The sequence below is a fragment of the Polyodon spathula genome, chromosome 8, assembly GCF_017654505.1.
Source record: "Polyodon spathula isolate WHYD16114869_AA chromosome 8, ASM1765450v1, whole genome shotgun sequence".
In the NCBI taxonomy this organism is placed as follows: Eukaryota; Metazoa; Chordata; class Actinopteri; order Acipenseriformes; family Polyodontidae; genus Polyodon; species Polyodon spathula.
Window position 1 is genome coordinate 50,969,895 of NC_054541.1, and position 21,152 is coordinate 50,991,046.

General features: G+C 51.3%; 1 protein-coding gene and 1 long non-coding RNA gene across 3 annotated transcripts in view; one reads left to right on the forward strand and one right to left on the reverse strand.

The window, feature by feature from the left end:
- LOC121320133 (LHFPL tetraspan subfamily member 3 protein) overlaps positions 1–16,745 on the forward strand; it is a 70,043-nt gene extending 53,298 nt beyond the window's left edge. Inside the window, exons 2-4 of one of the 2 annotated variants that reach the window (XM_041258391.1) lie at positions 3,336–3,572; positions 15,112–15,139; positions 16,273–16,745. In XM_041258391.1, the coding sequence (XP_041114325.1) occupies positions 3,336–3,572; positions 15,112–15,128 (254 nt within the window). In that variant the 3' untranslated portion in view covers positions 15,129–15,139; positions 16,273–16,745. The remainder of the gene's footprint in view (positions 1–3,335; positions 3,573–15,111; positions 15,140–16,272) is intronic. The other variant, XM_041258390.1, reaches the window with a different exon arrangement.
- On the reverse strand, positions 3,557–8,326 carry LOC121320135. Its single transcript, XR_005950794.1, has 3 exons — positions 8,235–8,326; positions 8,008–8,132; positions 3,557–3,634 (listed from the first exon to the last, which is right to left on the reverse strand). It is a non-coding gene; the product is annotated as an uncharacterized LOC121320135 (long non-coding RNA).
- Positions 16,746–21,152: the final 4,407 nt, after the last annotated feature.

Sequence of the window (21,152 nt, forward strand, 5' to 3'; positions counted from 1 at the left end):
GACACTCACTCAGTATTGTAATCATAGATGCTCACTCAGTATTCACTCAGTATTGTAATCATAGACGCTCACTCAGCATTCACTCAGTATTGTAATCATAGATGCTCACTCAGTATTCACTCAGTATTGTAATCATAGACGCTCACTCAGTATTCACTCAGTATTGTAATCATAGACACTCACTCAGTATTGTAATCATAGACACTCACTCAGTACTGTAATCATAGACGCTCACTCAGTATTCACTCAGTATTGTAATCATAGACACTCACTCAGTATTGTAATCATAGACACTCACTCAGTACTGTAATCATAGACGCTCACTCAGTATTCACTCAGTATTGTAATCATAGACACTCACTCAGTATTGTAATCATAGACGCTCACTCAGTATTCACTCAGTATTGTAATCATAGACGCTCACTCAGTAGTCACTCACTATTGTAATCATAGACGCTCACTCAGTATTCACTCAGTATTGTAATCATAGACGCTCACTCAGTATTCACTCAGTATTGTAATCATAGACGCTCACTCAGTAGTGTAATCATAAACGCTCAGTCAGTATTCACTCAGTATTGTAATCATAGACGCTCACTCAGTATTCACTCAGTATTGTAATCATAGACACTCAACCAGTATTCACTCAGTATTGTAATCATAGACGCTCACTCAGTATTGTAATCATAGACGCTCACTCAGTATTGTAATCATAGACGCTCACTCAGTATTCGCTCAGTAGTGTAATCATAGACGCTCACTCAGTATTCACTCAGTATTGTAATCATAGACACTCACTCAGTATTGTAATCATAGACGCTCACTCAGTATTCACTCAGTATTGTAATCGTAGACGCTCACTCGGTATTCACTCAGTATTGCAATCATAGACGCTCACTCAGTATTCACTCAGTATTGTAATCATAGACGCTCACTCAGTATTGTAATCATAGATGCTCACTCAGTATTCACTCAGTATTGTAATCATAGACGCTCACTCAGTATTGTAATCATAGACGCTCACTCAGTATTGTAATCATAGACGCTCACTCAGTATTCACTCACTATTGTAATCATAGATTTTAATACAATGTTCAGACAGCATTGGTATATCACAGTGTTTGCTTTTCTCTTATTGTTTCTTGATGCCCCTTGCAGTGGGGCAGGGCTGTTGGCTTGCAGAGAGCATGTCAGGATAGCGATATCAATCTGCACAGACCAGCCATTAAATCCTCTTTAGAAATGATTCAGCGCCCAGGGGAAGTGAGGTGTGGGATTGTTAATCAAATTAAATCTCTCTCTCTCTCTCAGAGAGGATAAGCTATATTGTGCGCTCGCACACGAGTCTGCGATCGCTGCCCCGCGCTCACTCACAGGGCTGCACTCGCTGCCCTGCCTGCGTGCGCTCGCTCACGGGGCTGTGCTCGCTGCCCTGCCTGCCTGCGCGCTCGCTCACGGGGCTGCGCTCGCTCACGGGGCTGCGCTCGCTCACGGGGCTGCGCTCGCTCACGGGGCTGCGCTCGCTGCCCTGCCTGCGCTCGCTCGCTCACGGGGCTGCGCTCGCTCACGGGGCTGCGCTCGCTGCCCTGCCTGCGCTCGCTCGCTCACGGGGCTGCACTCGCTGCCCTGCCTGTGTGCTCTCGCTCACGGGGCTGCGCTCGCTCACAGGGCTGCGCTTGCTGCCCTGCCTGCGCTCGCTCGCTCACGGGGCTGCGCTCGCTGCCCTGCCTGCGCGCGCTCGCTCACGGGGCTGCGCTCGCTGCCCTGCCTGCGCGCGCTCGCTCACGGGGCTGCGCTCGCTGCCCTGCCTGCGCGCGCTCGCTCATGGGGCTGCGCTCGCTGCCCTGCCTGCGTGCGCTCGCTCACGGGGCTGCGCTCGCTGCCCTGCCTGCGCGCGCTCGCTCACGGGGCTGCGCTCGCTGCCCTGCCTGCGCGCGCTCGCTCACGGGGCTGCGCTCGCTGCCCTGCCTGCGCGCGCTCGCTCATGGGGCTGCGCTCGCTGCCCTGCCTGCGCGCGCTCGCTCACGGGGCTGCGCTCGCTGCCCTGCCTGCGCGCGCTCGCTCACGGGGCTGCGCTCGCTGCCCTGCCTGCGCGCGCTCGCTCACGGGGCTGCGCTCGCTCGCTCACGGGGCTGCGCTCGCTCACGGGGCTGCGCTCGCTGCCCTGCCTGCGCGCGCTCGCTCACGGGGCTGCGCTCGCTGCTCACGGGCCTGCGCTCGCTCGCTCACGGGGCTGCGCTCGCTCACGGGGCTGCGCTCGCTGCCCTGCCTGCGCGCGCTCGCTCACGGGGCTGCGCTCGCTGCCCTGCCTGCGCGCGCTCGATCACGGGGCTGCGCTCGCTGCCCTGCCTGCGCTCGCTCGCTCACGGGGCTGCGCTCGCTGCCCTGCCTGCGCGCGCTCGCTCACGGGGCTGCGCTCGCTCACAGGGCTGCCCTGCCTGCTGCGCGCTCGCTCACGGGGCTGCGCTCGCTCACGGGGCTGCGCTCGCTGCCCTGCCTGTGTGTGTGTGTCTCAGTGTGTATGTGACTTGTGTAACAGGTGCTGCAGTAATTATAAGAAGAAAAACATAAGAGCTCTGCATTGCATGAATCTGTTGTTCAAAACAGCTCCTTTGCTAACTGCCTGTGGAGAAATGCAAAAGAGAAAGAGATGAGAGAGAAGAGAGGGAGAGGAGGCTGTGTGGAAGAGTGGCTGAGGAAAGAGGGAAGGGAGGAGAGGGGGAGTGAGAAAAGTGGGAGAAGGAAAGGAGGAGAGACAGTGTCTCAGATGGAGGATGAAACGAGCTGTGAAATGTGATTGTATGATGTTAGCTAACCTCCTGTTTTGCCAGGTTCATGAACTGCTGCATTCCCATCTAGTACATGTGTGAGAGTGAGAGTTTCTGTGGGGCTGCCCCGAGGGCAATGCCTCTGCTCTCCTGGGTCTGCAGTGTGGGTCCTGTGAGCAGACCTGCAGGCAGGAGCTGGAGCTGGCCATGGTGCTGAATGCAACACTGCAATGCAATAAAACACAGTATATTATATCACACGCTATGTCCCCCGTGTAAATCACACCTGTGCTCACGCTCCCCTCTCTCCCTCCCACTTCCCTCACTCCCCATCTCTCTCTCTCCCTCTCCCCTCTCTCTACCTCCCTCTCCTCTCACTCCCCTTCTATCTCCCTTCCTCTCCACTCTCTTTCCCCCCCTCCCCCACTCACACCTTCCCCTCTCTCTTTCTCTCCCCTCCCCTTCTCTCTCCCTCTCCCCCACTCTCCCTCCACCCTCTCTCTCCCCCTTTCTCTTCCTCTCCCTCTCTCCCTCTCCCCCTCTGTCTCCCCCTCTTCCTCCTCACAGCGGCCTGTCTGGTGCTGGGCTGTCTGATCTTCCCTGATGGCTGGGACTCTGACGAGGTGAGGCGCATGTGTGGCGAGCACACAGACAAGTACACCCTGGGGGCGTGCTCCATGCGCTGGGCCTACATCCTGGCTATCATGGGGATCCTGGATGCGCTCATCCTGTCCTTCCTCGCCTTCGTCCTGGGGAACCGGCAGAACAGCCTGCTTCCAGACGAGCTGCTGGCCGACACCAAGGGTGGGTACCAGCACTGGGTCCAATTCACTTCAGTCAGGCCACAGAAATACCAGAGGCCTCATCTGTAAAATCAAATGAAAACGGCACTGAGAATGGTTCCTGGGCAGGTGGTTAGGGGATAACATTCAGGATAACACATTCCTCAGGGTTGGGTTTGCACCTGCTGCACTGAAGGAGCTCTCTCTCCTGCCTGCTGAATGTAGGTCAGCATCCTTTTATGTTTGATCCTGCCTGATGCGTGACACTTTCCTAATTACTTATTAAATGTTCCTTTCAGCAGCTTTTTCAAATGCTGGTGATTGCTGCTCCTCCCTCTCAATCTGAGCGTGACACAGAGAGAAACAGATGCACTCTCTAAACACAAACAGGTTGTGATTGTGATTGCACAGGCTCACAGAGAGGAGCTGTCTGGAGAGGTGTGAGAGAGCAGGGTGCAGACAGGCACAGGGCACAGAGAGGAGCTGTCTGGAGAGGTGTGAGAGAGCAGGGTGCAGACAGGGACAGTGCAGACTGGAGAGGTGTGAGAGAGCAGGGTGCAGACAGGGACAGGGCACAGAGCTGTCTGGAGAGGTGTGAGAGAGCAGGGTGCAGACAGGGACAGGGCACATAGAGGAGCTGTCTGGAGAGGTGTGAGAGAGCAGGGTGCAGACAGGGACAGGCGCACAGAGAGGAGCTGTCTGGAGAGGTGTGAGAGAGCAGGGTGCAGACAGGGACAGGGCACAGAGAGGAGCTGTCTGGAGAGGTGTGAGAGAGCAGGGTGCAGACAGGGACAGGCTCACAGAGAGGAGCTGTCTGGAGAGGTGTGAGAGAGCAGGGTGCAGACAGGCACAGGGCACACAGCTGTCTGGAGAGGTGTGAGAGAGCAGGGTGCAGACAGGGACAGGCTCACATAGAGGAGCTGCCTGGAGAGGTGTGAGAGAGCAGGGTGCAGACAGGGACAGGCTCACAGAGAGGAGCTGTCTGGAGAGGTGTGAGAGAGCAGGGTGCAGACAGGGACAGGGCACAGAGAGGAGCTGTCTGGAGAGGTGTGAGAGAGCAGGGTGCAGACAGGGACAGGTCACAGAGAGGAGCTGTCTGGAGAGGTGTGAGAGAGCAGGGTGCAGACAGGGACAGGTCACAGAGGAGCTGTTTGGGGAGGTATGAGAGAGCAGGGTGCAGACAGGGACAGGGCACAGAGAGGAGCTGTCTGGAGAGGTGTGAGAGAGCAGGGTGCAGACAGGCAGACAGGGACAGGGCACAGAGAGGAGCTGTCTGGAGAGGTGTGAGAGAGCAGGGTGCAGATAGGGACAGGTCACAGAGAGGAGCTGTCTGGAGAGGTGTGAAACAGCAGGGTGCAGACAGGGACAGGTCACATAGAGGAGCTGTCTGGGGAGGTGTGAGAGAGCAGGGTGCAGACAGGGACAGGTCACAAAGAGGAGCTGTCTGGAGAGGTGTGAGAGAGCAGGGTACAGACAGGCACAGGGCACACAGCTGTCTGGAGAGGTGTGAGAGAGCAGGGTGCAGACAGGGACAGGGCACAGAGAGGAGCTGTCTGGAGAGGTGTGAGAGAGCAGGGTGCAGACAGGGACAGGCTCACAGAGAGGAGCTGTCTGGAGAGGTGTGAGAGAGCAGGGTGCAGACAGGGACAGGGCACAGAGAGGAGCTGTCTGGAGAGGTGTGAGAGAGCAGGGTGCAGACAGGGACAGGTCACAGAGAGGAGCTGTCTGGAGAGGTGTGAGAGAGCAGGGTGCAGACAGGGACAGGTCACAGAGAGGAGCTGTCTGGAGAGGTGTGAGAGAGCAGGGTGCAGACAGGGACAGTGCACATAGAGGAGCTGTCTGGAGAGGTGTGAGAGAGCAGGGTGCAGACAGGGACAGGGCACACAGTCTGGAGAGGGGTGAGAGAGCAGGGTGCAGACAGGACAGGTGCTGGAGAGGTGTGAGAGAGCAGGGTGCAGACAGGGACAGGTCACAGAGAGGAGCTGTCTGGAGAGGTGTGAGAGAGCAGGGTGCAGACAGGGACAGGCTCACAGAGAGGAGCTGTCTGGAGAGGTGTGAGAGAGCAGGGTGCAGACAGGGACAGGGCACAGAGAGGAGCTGTCTGGAGAGGTGTGAGAGAGCAGGGTGCAGACAGGGACAGGGCACAAAGAGGAGCTGTCTGGAGAGGTGTGAGAGAGCAGGGTGCAGACAGGGACAGGTCACAGAGAGGAGCTGTCTGGAGAGGTGTGAGAGAGCAGGGTGCAGACAGGGACAGGGCACAGGAGCTGTCTGGAGAGGTGTGAGAGAGCAGGGTGCAGACAGGGACAGTGCACAGAGAGGAGCTGTCTGGAGAGGTGTGAGAGAGCAGGGTGCAGACAGGGACAGGGCACAGAGAGGAGCTGTCTGGAGAGGTGTGAGAGAGCAGGGTGCAGACAGGGACAGGGCACAGAGAGGAGCTGTCTGGAGAGGTGTGAGAGAGCAGGGTGCAGACAGGCACAGGGCACAGAGAGGAGCTGTCTGGAGAGGTGTGAGAGAGAGCAGGGTGCAGACAGGGACAGTGCACATAGAGGAGCTGTGCAGACAGGGACTGGAGCTGAGGTGTGAGAGAGCAGGGTGCAGACAGGGACAGGTGCACAGAGAGGAGCTGTCTGGAGAGGTGTGAGAGAGCAGGGTGCAGACAGGGACAGGGCACATAGAGGAGCTGTCTGGAGAGGTGTGAGAGAGCAGGGTGCAGACAGGGACAGGGCACAGAGAGGAGCTGTCTGGAGAGGTGTGAGAGAGCAGGGTGCAGACAGGGACAGGTCACAGAGAGGAGCTGTGTGGAGAGGTGTGAGAGAGCAGGGTGCAGACAGGGACAGGTCACAGAGAGGAGCTGTCTGGAGAGGTGTGAGAGAGCAGGGTGCAGACAGGGACAGGGCACAGAGAGGAGCTGTCTGGAGAGGTGTGAGAGAGCAGGGTGCAGACAGGGACAGTGCACATAGAGGAGCTGTCTGGAGAGGTGTGAGAGAGCAGGGTGCAGACAGGGACAGTGCACAGAGAGGAGCTGTCTGGAGAGGTGTGAGAGAGCAGGGTGCAGACAGGGACAGGTCACAGAGAGGAGCTGTCTGGAGAGGTGTGAGAGAGCAGGGTGCAGACAGGGACAGGTCACAGAGAGGAGCTGTCTGGAGAGGTGTGAGAGAGCAGGGTGCAGACAGGGACAGGTCACAGAGAGGAGCTGTCTGGAGAGGTGTGAGAGAGCAGGGTGCAGACAGGGACAGGTCACAGAGAGGAGCTGTCTGGAGAGGTGTGAGAGAGCAGGGTGCAGACAGGGACAGGTCACAGAGAGGAGCTGTCTGGAGAGGTGTGAGAGAGCAGGGTGCAGACAGGGACAGGGCACAGAGAGGAGCTGTCTGGAGAGGTGTGAGAGAGCAGGGTGCAGACAGGGACAGGGCACAGAGAGGAGCTGTCTGGAGAGGTGTGAGAGAGCAGGGTGCAGACAGGGACAGTGCACATAGAGGAGCTGTCTGGAGAGGTGTGAGAGAGCAGGGTGCAGACAGGGACAGTGCACAGAGAGGAGCTGTCTGGAGAGGTGTGAGAGAGCAGGGTGCAGACAGGGACAGTGCACAGAGGAGCTGTCTGGAGAGGTGTGAGAGAGCAGGGTGCAGACAGGGACAGTGCACATAGAGGAGCTGTCTGGAGAGGTGTGAGAGAGAGCAGGGTGCAGACAGGGACAGGTCACAGAGAGGAGCTGTCTGGAGAGGTGTGAGAGAGCAGGGTGCAGACAGGGACAGGTCACACAGAGGAGCTGTCTGGAGAGGTGTGAGAGAGCAGGGTGCAGACAGGGACAGGTGCACAGAGAGGAGCTGTCTGGAGAGGTGTGAGAGAGCAGGGTGCAGACAGGGACAGTGCACAGAGGAGCTGTCTGGAGAGGTGTGAGAGAGCAGGGTGCAGACAGGGACAGTGCACAGAGAGGAGCTGTCTGGAGAGGTGTGAGAGAGCAGGGTGCAGACAGGGACAGGTCACAGAGAGGAGCTGTCTGGAGAGGTGTGAGAGAGCAGGGTGCAGACAGGGACAGGTCACAGAGGAGCTGTCTGGAGAGGTGTGAGAGAGCAGGGTGCAGACAGGGACAGTGCACAGAGAGGAGCTGTCTGGAGAGGTGTGAGAGAGCAGGGTGCAGACAGGGACAGGCCTTTGAAACACTGATGCTATGCATTCTGAGGATGAGGCTACTCCCTGGATTCAGTTCATTTCACCCCAGTATTATCAGACAGCCTCAATTCAGTCACAATTCCCAACTTCTGATTATAGGGTTCAAAGAAGATTTACTTCATGTTTAAAGTGATATTTGTATAAAGTTTGCCCAATATTTAAATATATTTCAAAGTATTATTTGTTTGGAGACAAAATGTATTCTCGTCTCAGGTCTGTTAAGCACAGTACATGCACAGTGTAAGTACATGCAATACAGCGTTCTCTCAAGAGTAGACTTGTCTACTGACCGTGCAGCAGTGTGCCCTGCTGAAACAAGCCTGGTTATTACTTGAGGCTTCATGCATTTGAACCCTGATCAAATCCACAAGCGGTCCGTAGACAGGAAAGTGAAACGGTGTCTGGGTTCTGGGACCTGGGAGAGAAGAGGATTTGATATTATCACTCATTGAAGTGACTGCTGCAACTGGGAAAGAATGAAGATGAGGTGAAAAAAAACTGGTTAATGGCTGCTTACCAATTTAAAAAGACTGCGGGCTGATGGTAGTTAAGATGATAATTATTCAAATTCTCCAGCTGAATTATGAGCAGCTCCTTCATCTCTGGATCCTCTCTTATGCAGCGTGTGCATGTTCAAACAGCATGGCTGCAGCTCCTCCGCAAAGCCTCTCACATTATACTGCAGTGCTTTCAACATTTCAGAGGGCTTGTTCAGTTCTGTTCTAGTTCCAGAGGTGTAACGCAGGATAAACGTGTCAGAGCTGATATTCTGCTGTTGAGAGCAGCAGTAACTCACAGAGGCCCCCAGTGGCAGGCAGGAGGGAATGCAATGGAACCCAATGATCCACTCGCCCAACTCCCTGCACTACAAGAAACAGAAGCCAGTAGAAAACAGATGGTGAAGATCACACATAAAATCCCAGTGTGTGTCTGTGCAGGTGTAACCCCTCAGCCCCACAGTCCGGTCCCATCCTGAGCGGTAAAGCCTGTCCCGTCTGTGCAGGTGTAACCCCTCAGCCCCACAGTCCGGTCCCATCCTGAGCGGTAAAGCCTGTCCCGTCTGTGCAGGTGTAACCCCTCAGCCCCACAGTCCGGTCCCATCCTGAGCGGTAAAGCCTGTCCCGTCTGTGCAGGTGTAACCCCTCAGCCCCACAGTCCGGTCCCATCCTGAGCGGTAAAGCCTGTCCCGTCTGTGCAGGTGTAACCCCTCAGCCCCACAGTCCGGTCCCATCCTGAGCGGTAAAGCCTGTCCCGTCTGTGCAGGTGTAACCCCTCAGCCCCACAGTCCGGTCCCATCCTGAGCGGTAAAGCCTGTCCCGTCTGTGCAGGTGTAACCCCTCAGCCCCACAGTCCGGTCCCGCTCATGGTGAGGAGACAGCTCAGCAAAGGGACATGGTAAATGGATTCAAAAACAATTATTAACAATAATTGTTAATTCCAGGCATTTAATAATCAGTGTGACAAAACGATTGTCCTTACCACGATTCTGTGTTTGTATGAGTGTGTCTGTGTGTATTTGTGTGTGTGTGAGAGTGTGTGTGTGCGTGTGTGTGTGTGTGTGTGTGTGTGTGTGTGTGTGTGTGTGTGTTTGTATTTTAAACTCCCTCAACTGTATTTTGTCTTTCACCAGGCGCTGGGTCTACATGCATGTATCAGCCCGCAGTTCGGGGCCACAACTAACACCAGATACCTGCTTTTATACCTCCTTGATTGATCCCAGGTGGTTTGCATTAAGCCTGGGCAAGAAATCAGTTGGCTCGCATAGCCCACTGGGAAATGTAGTTTGGGTTACCTATCACCTCCGAACTACATTTTGCTTTGCAAGGATGTTAAAGGGTGCAGCTTCTTGGACCTTCCCTCAGCCACCTTTCCCCACACCCAAGTGTGGGTGTGTGCGAGCGTGCATGCGCGCTTGTGATCAAGCGTGCATGCGTGTGCAAGTGATCGAGCGAGTGAACGAGTGTGTGTGTGTGTGTGTGAGTGAGTTAGTGTGTCAGTCAGCCCGCTCCGTGTGCATTCAGATTTCATTCTCAAAGTGCTTGAGCAGACGAGTGCCTGGCTGTAGTAAGGAGATGTGCACTGCATGAAAAACAGCAGGAATAATTGAATGACTTCACATCCCATGCTGAAGAGCACCCTTGAAATAAAACCAGTGTGCGGATATTGAGCTGTTTCTACAGATGACAGCATCGCTCCCGAACCTGAACCGAGTCAGAACCCGAACCCAACCGAACCCAACCTGAACCTGAACCAGAACACGAACCAGAACCCGAACCCGAACCCAACCTGAACCAGAACCAGAACCAGAACCAGAACCAAAACAGAATCCGAACCGAACCTGAACCCCTCCTGAACCAAAACCTGAACCGAACCAGAACCCAAACCGAACCTGAACCCCTCCTGAACCTGAACCTGAACCCCTCCTGAACCTGAACCTGAACCGAACCAGAACCCAAACCAAACTTGAACCCCTCCTGAACCTGAACCGAACCAGAACCCCTCCTGAACCTGAACCGAACCAGAACCCAAACCGAACCTGAACCCCTCCTGAACCTGAACCTGAACCGAACCAGATCCCAAACCAAACCTGAACCCCTCCTGAACCTGAACCTGAACCGAACCTGAACCCCTCCTGAACCTGAACCTGAACCGAACCAGAACCCAAACCAAACCTGAACCTCTCCTGAACCTGAACCTGAACCGAACCAGAACCCAAACTGAACATGAACCCCTCCTGAACCAGAACCCAAACCGAACCTGAACCCCTCCTGAACCTGAACTTGAACCCTTTTATCTCAAACCCCTTGAGGTACGGGATCTGGGCTCTGTGTTGTGTTTGGGCTCTGTGTTGTGTTTGGGCTCTGTGTTGTATTGGTTGTGTTTGGGCTCTGTGTTGTATTGGTTGTGTTTGGGCTCTGTGTTGTATTGGTTGTGTTTGGGCTCTGTGTTGTGTTTGAGCTCTGTGTTGTGTTTGGGCTCTGTGTTGTGGGCTCTGTGTTGGGCTCTGTGTTGTGTTTGGGCTCTGTGTTGTATTTGTTGTGTTTGGGCTCTGTGTTGTGTTTGGGCTTTGTGTTGTATTGGTTGTGTTTGGGCTCTGTGTTGTGTTTGGGCTCTGTGTTGTGTTTGGGCTCTGTGTTGTATTTGTTGTGTTTGGGCTCTGTGTTGTGTTTGGGCTCTGTGTTGTGTTTGGGCTCTGTGTTGTGTTGGTTGTGTTTGGGCTCTGTGTTGTATTGGTTGTGTTTGGGCTCTGTGTTGTGTTTGGGCTCTGTGTTGTTCTGGTTGTGTTTGGGCTCTGTGTTGTGTTTGGGCTCTGTGTTGTATTGGTTGTGTTTGGGCTCTGTGTTGTGTTTGGGCTTGTATTGGTTGTGTTTGGGCTCTGTGTTGTGTTTGGGCTCTGTGTTGTATTGGTTGTGTTTGGGCTCTGTGTTGTATTGGTTGTGTTTGGGCTCTGTGTTGTGTTTGGGCTCTGTGTTGTATTGGTTGTGTTTGGGCTCTGTGTTTGTTGTGTTTGGGCTCTGTGTTGTGTTTGGGCTCTGTGTTGTGTTTGGGCTCTGTGTTGTGTTTGGGTTTGGGCTGTGTTGTGTTTGGGCTGTTGTGTTGTGTTTGGGCTCTGTGTTGTGTGTTGGGCTCTGTGTTGTGTTTGGGCTCTGTGTTGTATTGGTTGTGTTTGGGCTCTGTGTTGTGTTTGGGCTCTGTGTTGTATTGGTTGTGTTTGGGCTCTGTGTTGTGTTTGGGCTCTGTGTTGTATTGGTTGTGTTTGGGCTCTGTGTTGTTGTGTTTGGGCTCTGTGTTGTGTTTGGGCTCTGTGTTGTATTGGTTGTGTTTGGGCTCTGTGTTGTGTTTGTTGTGTTTGGGCTCTGTGTTGTGTTTGGGCTCTGTGTTGTATTGGTTGTGTTTGGGCTCTGTGTTGTGTTTGGGCTCTGTGTTGTATTGGTTGTGTTTGGGCTCTGTGTTGTGTTTGGGCTCTGTGTTGTGTTTGGGCTCTGTGTTGTATTGGTTGTGTTTGGGCTCTGTGTTGTGTTGTGTTTGGGCTTGTGTTTGTGCTCTGTGTTGTGTTGTGTTTGGTTGTGTTTGGGCTCTGTGTTGTGTTTGGGCTCTGTGTTGTATTGGTTGTGTTTGGGCTCTGTGTTGTGTTTGGGCTCTGTGTTGTATTGGTTGTGTTTGGGCTCTGTGTTGTGTTGTGTTTGGGCTCTGTGTTGTATTGGTTGTGTTTGGGCTCTGTGTTGTGTTTGGGCTCTGTGTTGTGTTTGGGCTCTGTGTTGTATTGTGTTGTGTTTGGGCTCTGTGTTGTGTTTGGGCTCTGTGTTGTGTTTGGGCTCTGTTGTGTTGTGTTTGGGCTCTGTGTTGTGTTTGGGCTCTGTGTTGTATTGGTTGTGTTTGGGCTCTGTGTTGTGTTTGGGCTCTGTGTTGTATTGGTTGTGTTTGGGCTCTGTGTTGTATTGGTTGTGTTTGGGCTCTGTGTTGTGTTGGCTCTGTGTTGTATTGGTTGTGTTTGGGCTCTGTGTTGTGTTTGGGCTCTGTGTTGTGTTTGGTTGTGTTTGGGCTCTGTGTTGTATTGGTTGTGTTTGGGCTCTGTGTTGTGTTTGGGCTCTGTGTTGTATTGGTTGTGTTTGGGCTCTGTGTTTGGGCTTGTGTGTTGTGTTTGGGCTCTGTGTTGTATTGGTTGTGTTTGGGCTCTGTGTTGTGTTTGGGCTCTGTGTTGTATTGGTTGTGTTTGGGCTCTGTGTTGTATTGGTTGTGTTTGGGCTCTGTGTTGTGTTTGTTGTGTTTGTGCTCTGTGTTGTATTTGTTGTGTTTGGGCTCTGTGTTGTGTTTGGGCTCTGTGTTGTATTGGTTGTGTTTGGGCTCTGTGTTGTGTTTGTTGTGTTTGGGCTCTGTGTTGTATTTGTTGTGTTTGGGCTCTGTGTTGTGTTTGGGCTCTGTGTTGTATTGTGTTGTGTTTGGGCTCTGTGTTGTGTTTGGGCTCTGTGTTGTATTGGTTCTGTTTTGCTATGTGTTGTGTTTGGGCTCTGTGTTGTATTGGTTGTGTTTGGGCTCTGTGTTGTATTGGTTGTGTTTGGGCTCTGTGTTGTGTTTGGGCTCTGTGTTGTGTTTGGGCTCTGTGTTGTATTGGTTGTGTTTGGGCTCTGTGTTGTGTTTGGGCTCTGTGTTGTATTGGTTGTGTTTGGGCTCTGTGTTGTGTTTGGGCTCTGTGTTGTATTGGTTGTGTTTGGGCTCTGTGTTGTGTTTGGGCTCTGTGTTGTATTGGTTGTGTTTGGGCTCTGTGTTGTGATTGGTTGTGTTTGGGCTCTGTGTTGTGTTTGGGCTCTGTGTTGTGTTTGGGCTCTGTGTTGTGTTGAGCTCTGTGTTGTATTGGTTGTGTTTGGGCTCTGTGTTGTGTTTGGGCTCTGTGTTGTATTGGTTGTGTTTGGGCTCTGTGTTGTGTTTGGGCTCTGTGTTGTGTTTGGGCTCTGTATTGGTTGTGTTTGGGCTCTGTGTTGTGGCTCTGTGTTGTGTTTGGGCTCTGTGTTGTATTTGTTGTGTTTGGGCTCTGTGTTGTATTGGTTGTGTTTGGGCTCTGTGTTGTGTTTGGGCTCTGTGTTGTATTGGTTGTGTTTGGGCTCTGTGTTGTATTGGTTGTGTTTGGGCTCTGTGCTCTGTGTTGTATTGTGTTGTGTTTGGGCTCTGTGTTGTGTTTGTTGTGTTTGGGCTCTGTGTTGTATTGGTTGTGTGTTTGGGCTCTGTGTTGTATGTGTTGTGTTTGGGCTCTGTGTTGTGTTTGGGCTCTGTGTTGTTGTGTTTGGGCTCTGTGTTGTGTTTGGGCTCTGTGTTGTATTGGTTGTGTTTGGGCTCTGTGTTGTGTTTGGGCTCTGTGTTGTATTGGTTGTGTTTGGGCTCTGTGTTGTGTTTGCTCTGTGTTGTATTGGTTGTGTTTGGGCTCTGTGTTGTATTGGTTGTGTTTGGGCTCTGTGTTGTGTTGTGTTTGGGTGTGTTGTATTGGTTGTGTTTGGGCTCTGTGTTGTGTTTGGGCTCTGTGTTGTATTGGTTGTGTTTGGGCTCTGTGTTGTATTGGTTGTGTTTGGGCTCTGTGTTGTATTGGTTGTGTTTGGGCTCTGTGTTGTGTGTTGTGTTTGGGCTCTGTGTTGTATTGGTTGTGTTTGGGCTCTGTGTTGTATTGGTTGTGTTTGGGCTCTGTGTTGTGTTTGGGCTCTGTGTTGTATTGGTTGTGTTTGGGCTCTGTGTTGTGTTTGGGCTCTGTGTTTGGTTGTGTCTGGGCTCTGTGTTGTGTTTGGGCTCTGTGTTGTATTGTGTTGTGTTTGGGCTCTGTGTTGTATTTGGGCTCTGTGTTGTATTGGTTGTGTTTGTTGTCTGTGTTGTATTGGTTGTGTTTGGGCTCTGTGTTGTGTTTGTTGTCTGTGTTGTCTGTGTTGTGTTTGGGCTCTGTGTTGGTGTTGTGTTTGGGCTCTGTGTTGTGTTTGTTGTGTTTGGGCTCTGTGTTGTATTGGTTGTGTTTGGGCTCTGTGTTGTGTTTGCTGTGTGTGGGCTCTGTGTTGTGTTTGGGCTCTGTGTTGTGTTTGGGCTCTGTGTTGTATTGGTTGTGTTTGGGCTCTGTGTTGTGTTTGGGCTCTGTGTTGTATTGGTTGTGTTTGGGCTCTGTGTTGTGTTTGGGTGTGTTGTGTTGTGTTTGGGCTTTGTCTATTGTTGTGTTGTATTGGTTGTGTTTGGGCTCTGTGTTGTATTGGTTGTGTTTGGGCTCTGTGTTGTGTTTGGGCTCTGTGTTGTGTTTGGGCTTTGTGCTCTGTGTTGTGTTGTGTGTTGTATTTGTCTGTGTTGTATGTGTTGTGTTTGGGCTCTGTGTTGTATTGGTTGTGTTTGGGCTCTGTGTTGTGTTTGGGCTCTGTGTTGTATTGGTTGTGTTTGGGCTCTGTGTTGTATTGGTTGTGTTTGGGCTCTGTGTTGTATTGGTTGTGTTTGGGCTCTGTGTTGTATTGGTTGTGTTTGGGCTCTGTGTTGTGGGCTCTGTGTTGTGTTTGGGCTCTGTGTTGTATTGGTTGTGTTTGGGCTCTGTGTTGTGTTTGGGCTCTGTGTTGTGTTGAGCTCTGTGTTGTACTGGTTGTGTTTGGGCTCTGTGAACACAGTAGTGGTATTTCTTTTATACTGGGTGGGTACACATTGTGGTAATTTAGAATGCATTGGAGCAAAATAAAACCAACCCGGTGTGAAGTATACATGATATAAATGAATGAATGCTTCTGAACGCCCACTGCCCCCTGGTGGTACGGCTCCATCACTGCAGCTTTCTTACACACACTGAATCCAGCCCAGAACACAATGATTGGTAGAATAAGAAGAATGTACATTGTGTCTGAGTGAGGAGTCATTTGTGTTTGTTTTCTTTTTCTTTGTCTCCACAGATAATGGAAATGCTTAACACAAGGCAATGTAAGTGAAGCAGGATGCACAAGGGGGCACTGTGAGACGCTGGTATTAGGATTCCAGATCAGCCCTGCTTCTCTCTCTCTCTCTCTCTCTCTCTCTCTCTCTCTCTTTCCTCTCTCTCTGCGGAGAGTCAATCTCGTCTCGGCTCCTCAGTTCAGTTCAACTTCAGTCTCTTTCCTGGGACACCTAGTTTCTCAGAGCTCTCTGGGAGGGAGGCAGTGTGGTGTAGTGGAGAGAGCTGAGGGGCTGGGAGGGAGGCAGTGTGGTGTAGTGGAGCTGAGGGGCTGGGAGGGAGGCAGTGTGGTGTAGTGGAGAGAGCGGAGGGGCTGGGAGGGAGGCAGTGTGGTGTAGTGGCTAGAGCTGGGGGGCTGGGAGGGAGGCAGTGTGGTGTAGTGGAGAGAGCGGAGGGGCTGGGAGGGAGGCAGTGTGGTGTAGTGGGCTGTAGAGGAGAGGGGCTGGGAGGGAGGCAGTGTGGTAGTGGAGTGGAGAGGGCTGGGAGTAGTGGAGAGAGCAGAGGGGCTGGGAGGGAGGCAGTGTGGTGTAGTGGAGGGAGTGGAGGGGCTGGGAGGGAGGCAGTGTGGTGTAGAGAGAGCAGAGGGGCTGGGAACACACATTTCCACTTGTAAATTACACAGCCCTTTGTTGAAAGATTATTGTACAAACAGTAACAATCCTAAACACGAGATCCACCTAGACAGAACCATCACGTGACCCCCACGTAACGGGACGGGAGCTGTGTAGGTCTCATCAGTAAGTGCTGAACTGAAAAGGGAGGCTGTGCTGGTGCAGGAGAGAGAGTGGAGCGAGCGAGCGGTGGGAACGCAGGCGATGCAGTCCTGTTCTTGTTGCAGTCTCTTCTCACTTGCATGCTCTGCTGTAAGCTGCATGCCCAGCCCACAGGAGCATCAAACCAGCTTCTTCCATTCCATCCGGGTGTCGTTTGTGCCTCTTTCACTGAAGCCCTGTGTCCCAGCCCTGTGTCCCAGCCAGGTTCTGAATGGTTTCATTGAATTGTTCTCCCCTGCACTGCCTGAGTGTTCATTTCTGGCTTGTGGAAGTGAGTCTGGGATATGCATTGATATTTTCAATGTTCTGCAGTTTAACTGGAACTCTGCTGTGAATTTGTTTTTTTGCAGGTCTTGTTGCCGCTCAGTAGATGGCGATCATGAAGCTTTTTTACCCATCACCCAGAGGGGGAGAGGCAGGCCGCGGCTCTGGAGAGCTGAGAGAGAGTGAGAGAGTGTGAGAGAGCCGCCGCTCTCCCAGGCTTTAACAACAGCACCCCCTGCAGGTGACAGGCAGCAGCCCACCCATCATTGAGACCGGCAGGCTTCCACACTGCAGGAGACAGCAACTACTTAGAGCTGACTTTGTATAGCGTAGCGTTAGATCAATGTGAAAAAAACTAAACCAATACAAAAACAACAACCATTACACCAGTGTGATATCATGCACATTACAGACTTTGATATATGTTAAAAAAAAAAAAAAGAAACATTCACTACCCTGCATTTACTTCTCAGTTTTGAATTAGCTGTCTCTCAGATCCCCAGTACAATGCTGAGATCTCTATACTGTACTGTATTGAATGTGCTGGCTCTCAGATCCACAGTGCTGAGTTCTCTATACTGTACTGTATTGAATGTACTGGCTCTCAGATCCACAGTACTGAGTTCTCTATACTGTACTGTATTGAATGTACTGGCTCTCAGATCCACAGTGCTGAGTTCTCTATACTGTACTGTATTGAATGATCTGGCTCTCAGATCCACAGTACTGAGTTCTCTATACTGTACTGTATTGAATGCACTGGCTCTCAGATCCACAGTGCTGAGTTCTCTATACTGTACTGTATTGAATGAGCTGGCTCTCAGATCCACAGTACTGAGTTCTCTATACTGTACTGTATTGAATGAGCTGGCTCTCAGATCCACAGTACTGAGTTCTCTATACTGTACTGTATTGAATGTGCTGGCTCTCAGATCCACAGTACTGAGTTCTCTATACTGTACTGTATTGAATGAGCTGGCTCTCAGATCCACAGTACTGAGTTCTCTATACTAGACTGTATTGAATGTGCTGGCTCTCAGATCCACAGTACTGAGTTCTCTATACTGTACTGTATTGAATGATCTGGCTCTCAGATCCACAGTGCTGAGTTCTCTATACTGTACTGTATTGAATGTGCTGGCTCTCAGATCCACAGTACTGAGTTCTCTATACTGTACTGTATTGAATGCGCTGGCTCTCAGATACCCAGCACAGTACAGTGATCTCTAGACTGTACTGTATTGATTGCGCTGGCTCTCAGATACCCAGCACAGTACAGTGATCTCTAGACTGTACTGTATTGATTGCGCTGGCTCTCAGATACCCAGCACAGTACAGTGATCTCTAGACTGTACTGTATTGATTGCGCTGGCTCTCAGATACCCAGCACAGTACAGTGATCTCTAGACTGTACTGTATTGATTGCGCTGGCTCTCAGATACCCAGCACAGTACAGTGATCTCTAGACTGTACTGTATTGATTGCGCTGGCTCTCAGATACCCAGCACAGTACAGTGATCTCTAGACTGTACTGTATTGATTGCGCTGGCTCTCAGATACCCAGCACAGTACAGTGATCTCTAGACTGTACTGTATTGATTGCGCTGGCTCTCAGATACCCAGCACAGTACAGTGATCTCTAGACTGTACTGTATTGATTGCGCTGGCTCTCAGATACCCAGCACAGTACAGTGATCTCTAGACTGTACTGTATTGATTGTGCTGGCTGTCAGATCAAGCATGGGGCAAGCTGAGAACAGTTCCAGATACAACGCTGTTGATTCTTAAGAATGTACTGAAGAATATCACTTCCAAGCACAGCAATGCAAGGGAAGGTGTGTTAAAACATTTACTAACTCTTAATATTATATTAACTCATATATATATATATCTATATATATATATATATATATATATATATATATATATATATATATATATATATATATATATATATATATATTAAAAACAGTGAATTAGTGAAAGGCCCCTATAAAGGAAAAGTCAGGCCTGACAAACGGAGCCACCCAAAGCAAAGGTGCAATACTGAGGCAGCACTGCAGAGACATTCTCTACACAATCGCTATCAGTTAAGAAACTTCTTGAACAGCAGTGTCCCCAGCAGGTGAGCCCCAGCACTCAGCCTCTGCAGTGATCACAGGCTGCTCTCTCCGTTACCAGGATCATTCTCATTTAAACAAACCCGCCTCCCATCTCTTCAGTGCGGAAGTGTATCACAGCCTGGAAGGATTTGTAAAGGAGAGCGCCAATCAACGCAAACTCCCAAATCCACGAGACGTGCAGTACTGTGCGAACCCCCTAGATGGCAGCATTCTGTTCTTCAGGAGTCTGATTCTAAGCAGTATGCTTGTGGCTGCCGTTGGTTTATTTCCTAGTGCATCTGTTTGTTGTGTGCCATCTCCGTTCGCTATGACTGCCAGTTCTGAGGATGCCACAGCAGTGTGAGCGCCAGCGTGGCCGTGCGGGGCGGGCCTTTCTGTTTCCTAAAGGAATATAAAGAATAACCTGTGATTGTTTGTCAAGAAGGGCTGCTGTTGGGCACCAAAGACATTTCTCAATCGTTTTGTAACTTCCAACAGTTATTGTATTTTTCTTTTCTTTTGAAACAAAAGGGGTCAAACCTTTCGCTTGAGCAAACACTGCATTGACCTCCCTTACCCTGCTGGGATATGCAGAGCACTACACAGCACGAGGAACTCCCTGCACTGCAGCAGCGCCTCAGAGCAAAGGTGGGCAGGTTATGCAATGCAGGTTCATTCCGCAGTGCTGTAAAATGCTCTACAAAGCGTGTGGCTCATCCCAATACAGGCTGATCAAACAGGCAGAATGGAAGAAGACACTGTCCCATCTCCAGTGTGCTTGGAGGAGGGATCGACAGACACAAACCATTATATTGTTATAATATGTCATTATTTTATGATAATAAGGGTTCAAAACAGAAATTTAAATGTAACATTTTACAAACATTTGTCAAAATAGTGAGATATTCCTGGTACAGTAAATACCAACATCATACTCCATTCTGTTCAGTGTTACATCTTCTGTACAGATTTCTGAGGCTAGCAGGAAGTACCTGTGTGTGTGTGTCTGTGTGTGTGTTTGTGTGTTTGTGTGTGTCTGTGTGTGTGTGTGTGTGTGTGTGTGTGTGTGTGTGTGTGTCTGTGTGTCTGTGTGTGTGTGTGTGTGTGTGTGTTGTGTGTGTGTGTCTGTGTGTGTGTGTGTGTGTGTGTGTGTGTGTGTGTGTGTGTGTGTGTGTGTGTGTGTGTGTGTGTGTGTGTGTGTGTGTGTGTGTGTGTGTGTGTGTGTGTGTGTGTGTGTGTGTGTGTGTGTGTGTGTGTGTGTGTGTGTGTGTGTGTCTGTGTGTGTGTGTGTGTGTGTGTGTGTGTGTGTGTGTGTGTGTGTGTGTGTGTGTGTGTGTGTGTGTGTGTGTGTGTGTGTGTGTGTGTTTGTGTGTGTGTGTCTGTGTGTCTGTGTGTGTGTGTGTGTGTCTGTGTGTCTGTGTGTCTGTGTGTGTGTGTCTGTGTGTGTGTGTGTGTGTCCTACTCCAGCGTTTCCAGAGCACACTGTGCATTGATATTGCACTCAGTGCATTGTAAACAGAGGCTGAGGGAGTGAGTTAGGAGTCATTGCACTGGGGGACGTCACTTCCACGTCACGCTTAAGCACTCTGTAAAAAACAAAGGTGTTCATTGTATTGACTTTATGGTCACTTGTATATTCCAGTGTAAAATATCCCATTAAAGTTTAAAACTAAAATGAAAGATCGTCATTTTCCACAAAGCCCTTCTACTCAATAAAACTTTTCACTGTATAAACGACTTGCTATTCTATTCTATTATTGCTTTCCAAACGCAGTCAAATACCCCCGAACTGTACACACCACACAGAGCTGCAGTACCACTGTCAGGCCACAGGGGGCAGAGCTTAATCACAGAACACAATACCCCTGAACTGTACACATCACACAGAGCTGCAGTACCACTGTCAGGCCACAGGGGGCAGAGCTTAATCACAGAACACAATACCCCCGAACTGTACACACCACACAGAGCTGCAGTACCACTGTCAGGCCACAGGGGGCAGAGCTTAATCACATAACACAATACCCCCGAACTGTACACACCACACAGAGCTGCAGTAACACTGTCAGGCCACAGGGGGACAGAGCTCAATCACAGAACACAATACCCCCGAACTGTACACGCCACACAGAGCTGCAGTACCACTGTCAGGCCACAGGGGGCAGAGAACAATCACAGAACACAATACCCCCGAACTGTACACGCCACACAGAGCTGCAGTACCACTGTCAGGCCACAGGGGGCAGAGAACAATCACAGAGCACAATAGATTTCGAAAATGGCACAGCCTTGCCTCACTGTGGAGTGGTGTGCAGGGAGAGTGGCATTGCTGTGTAGTGGTGTGCAGGGAGAGTGGCATTGCTGTGGAGTGGTACAGGGAGAGTGGCATTGTTGTGGAGTGGTGTGCAGGGAGAGTGGCATTGCTGTGGAGTGGTGTGCAGGGAGAGTGGCATTGCTGTGGAGTGGTACAGGGAGAGTGGCATTGCTGTGGAGTGGTACAGGGAGAGGGGCATTGCTGTGGAGTGGTACAGGGAGAGGGGCATTGCTGTGGAGTGGTACAGGGAGAAGGGCATTGCTGTGGAGTGGTACAGGGAGAGTGGCATTGCTGTGGAGTGGTGTGCAGGGAGAGTGGCATTGCTGTGGAGTGGTACAGGGAGAGTGGCATTGCTGTGGAGTGGTACAGGGAGAGTGGCATTGCTGTGGAGTGGTACAGGGAGAGTGGCATTGCTGTGGAGTGGTACAGGGAGAGTGGCATTGCTGTGGAGTGGTACAGGGAGAGTGGCATTGCTGTGGAGTGGTACAGGGAGAGTGGCATTGCTGTGGAGTGGTACAGGGAGAGTGGCATTGCTGTGGAGTGGTACAGG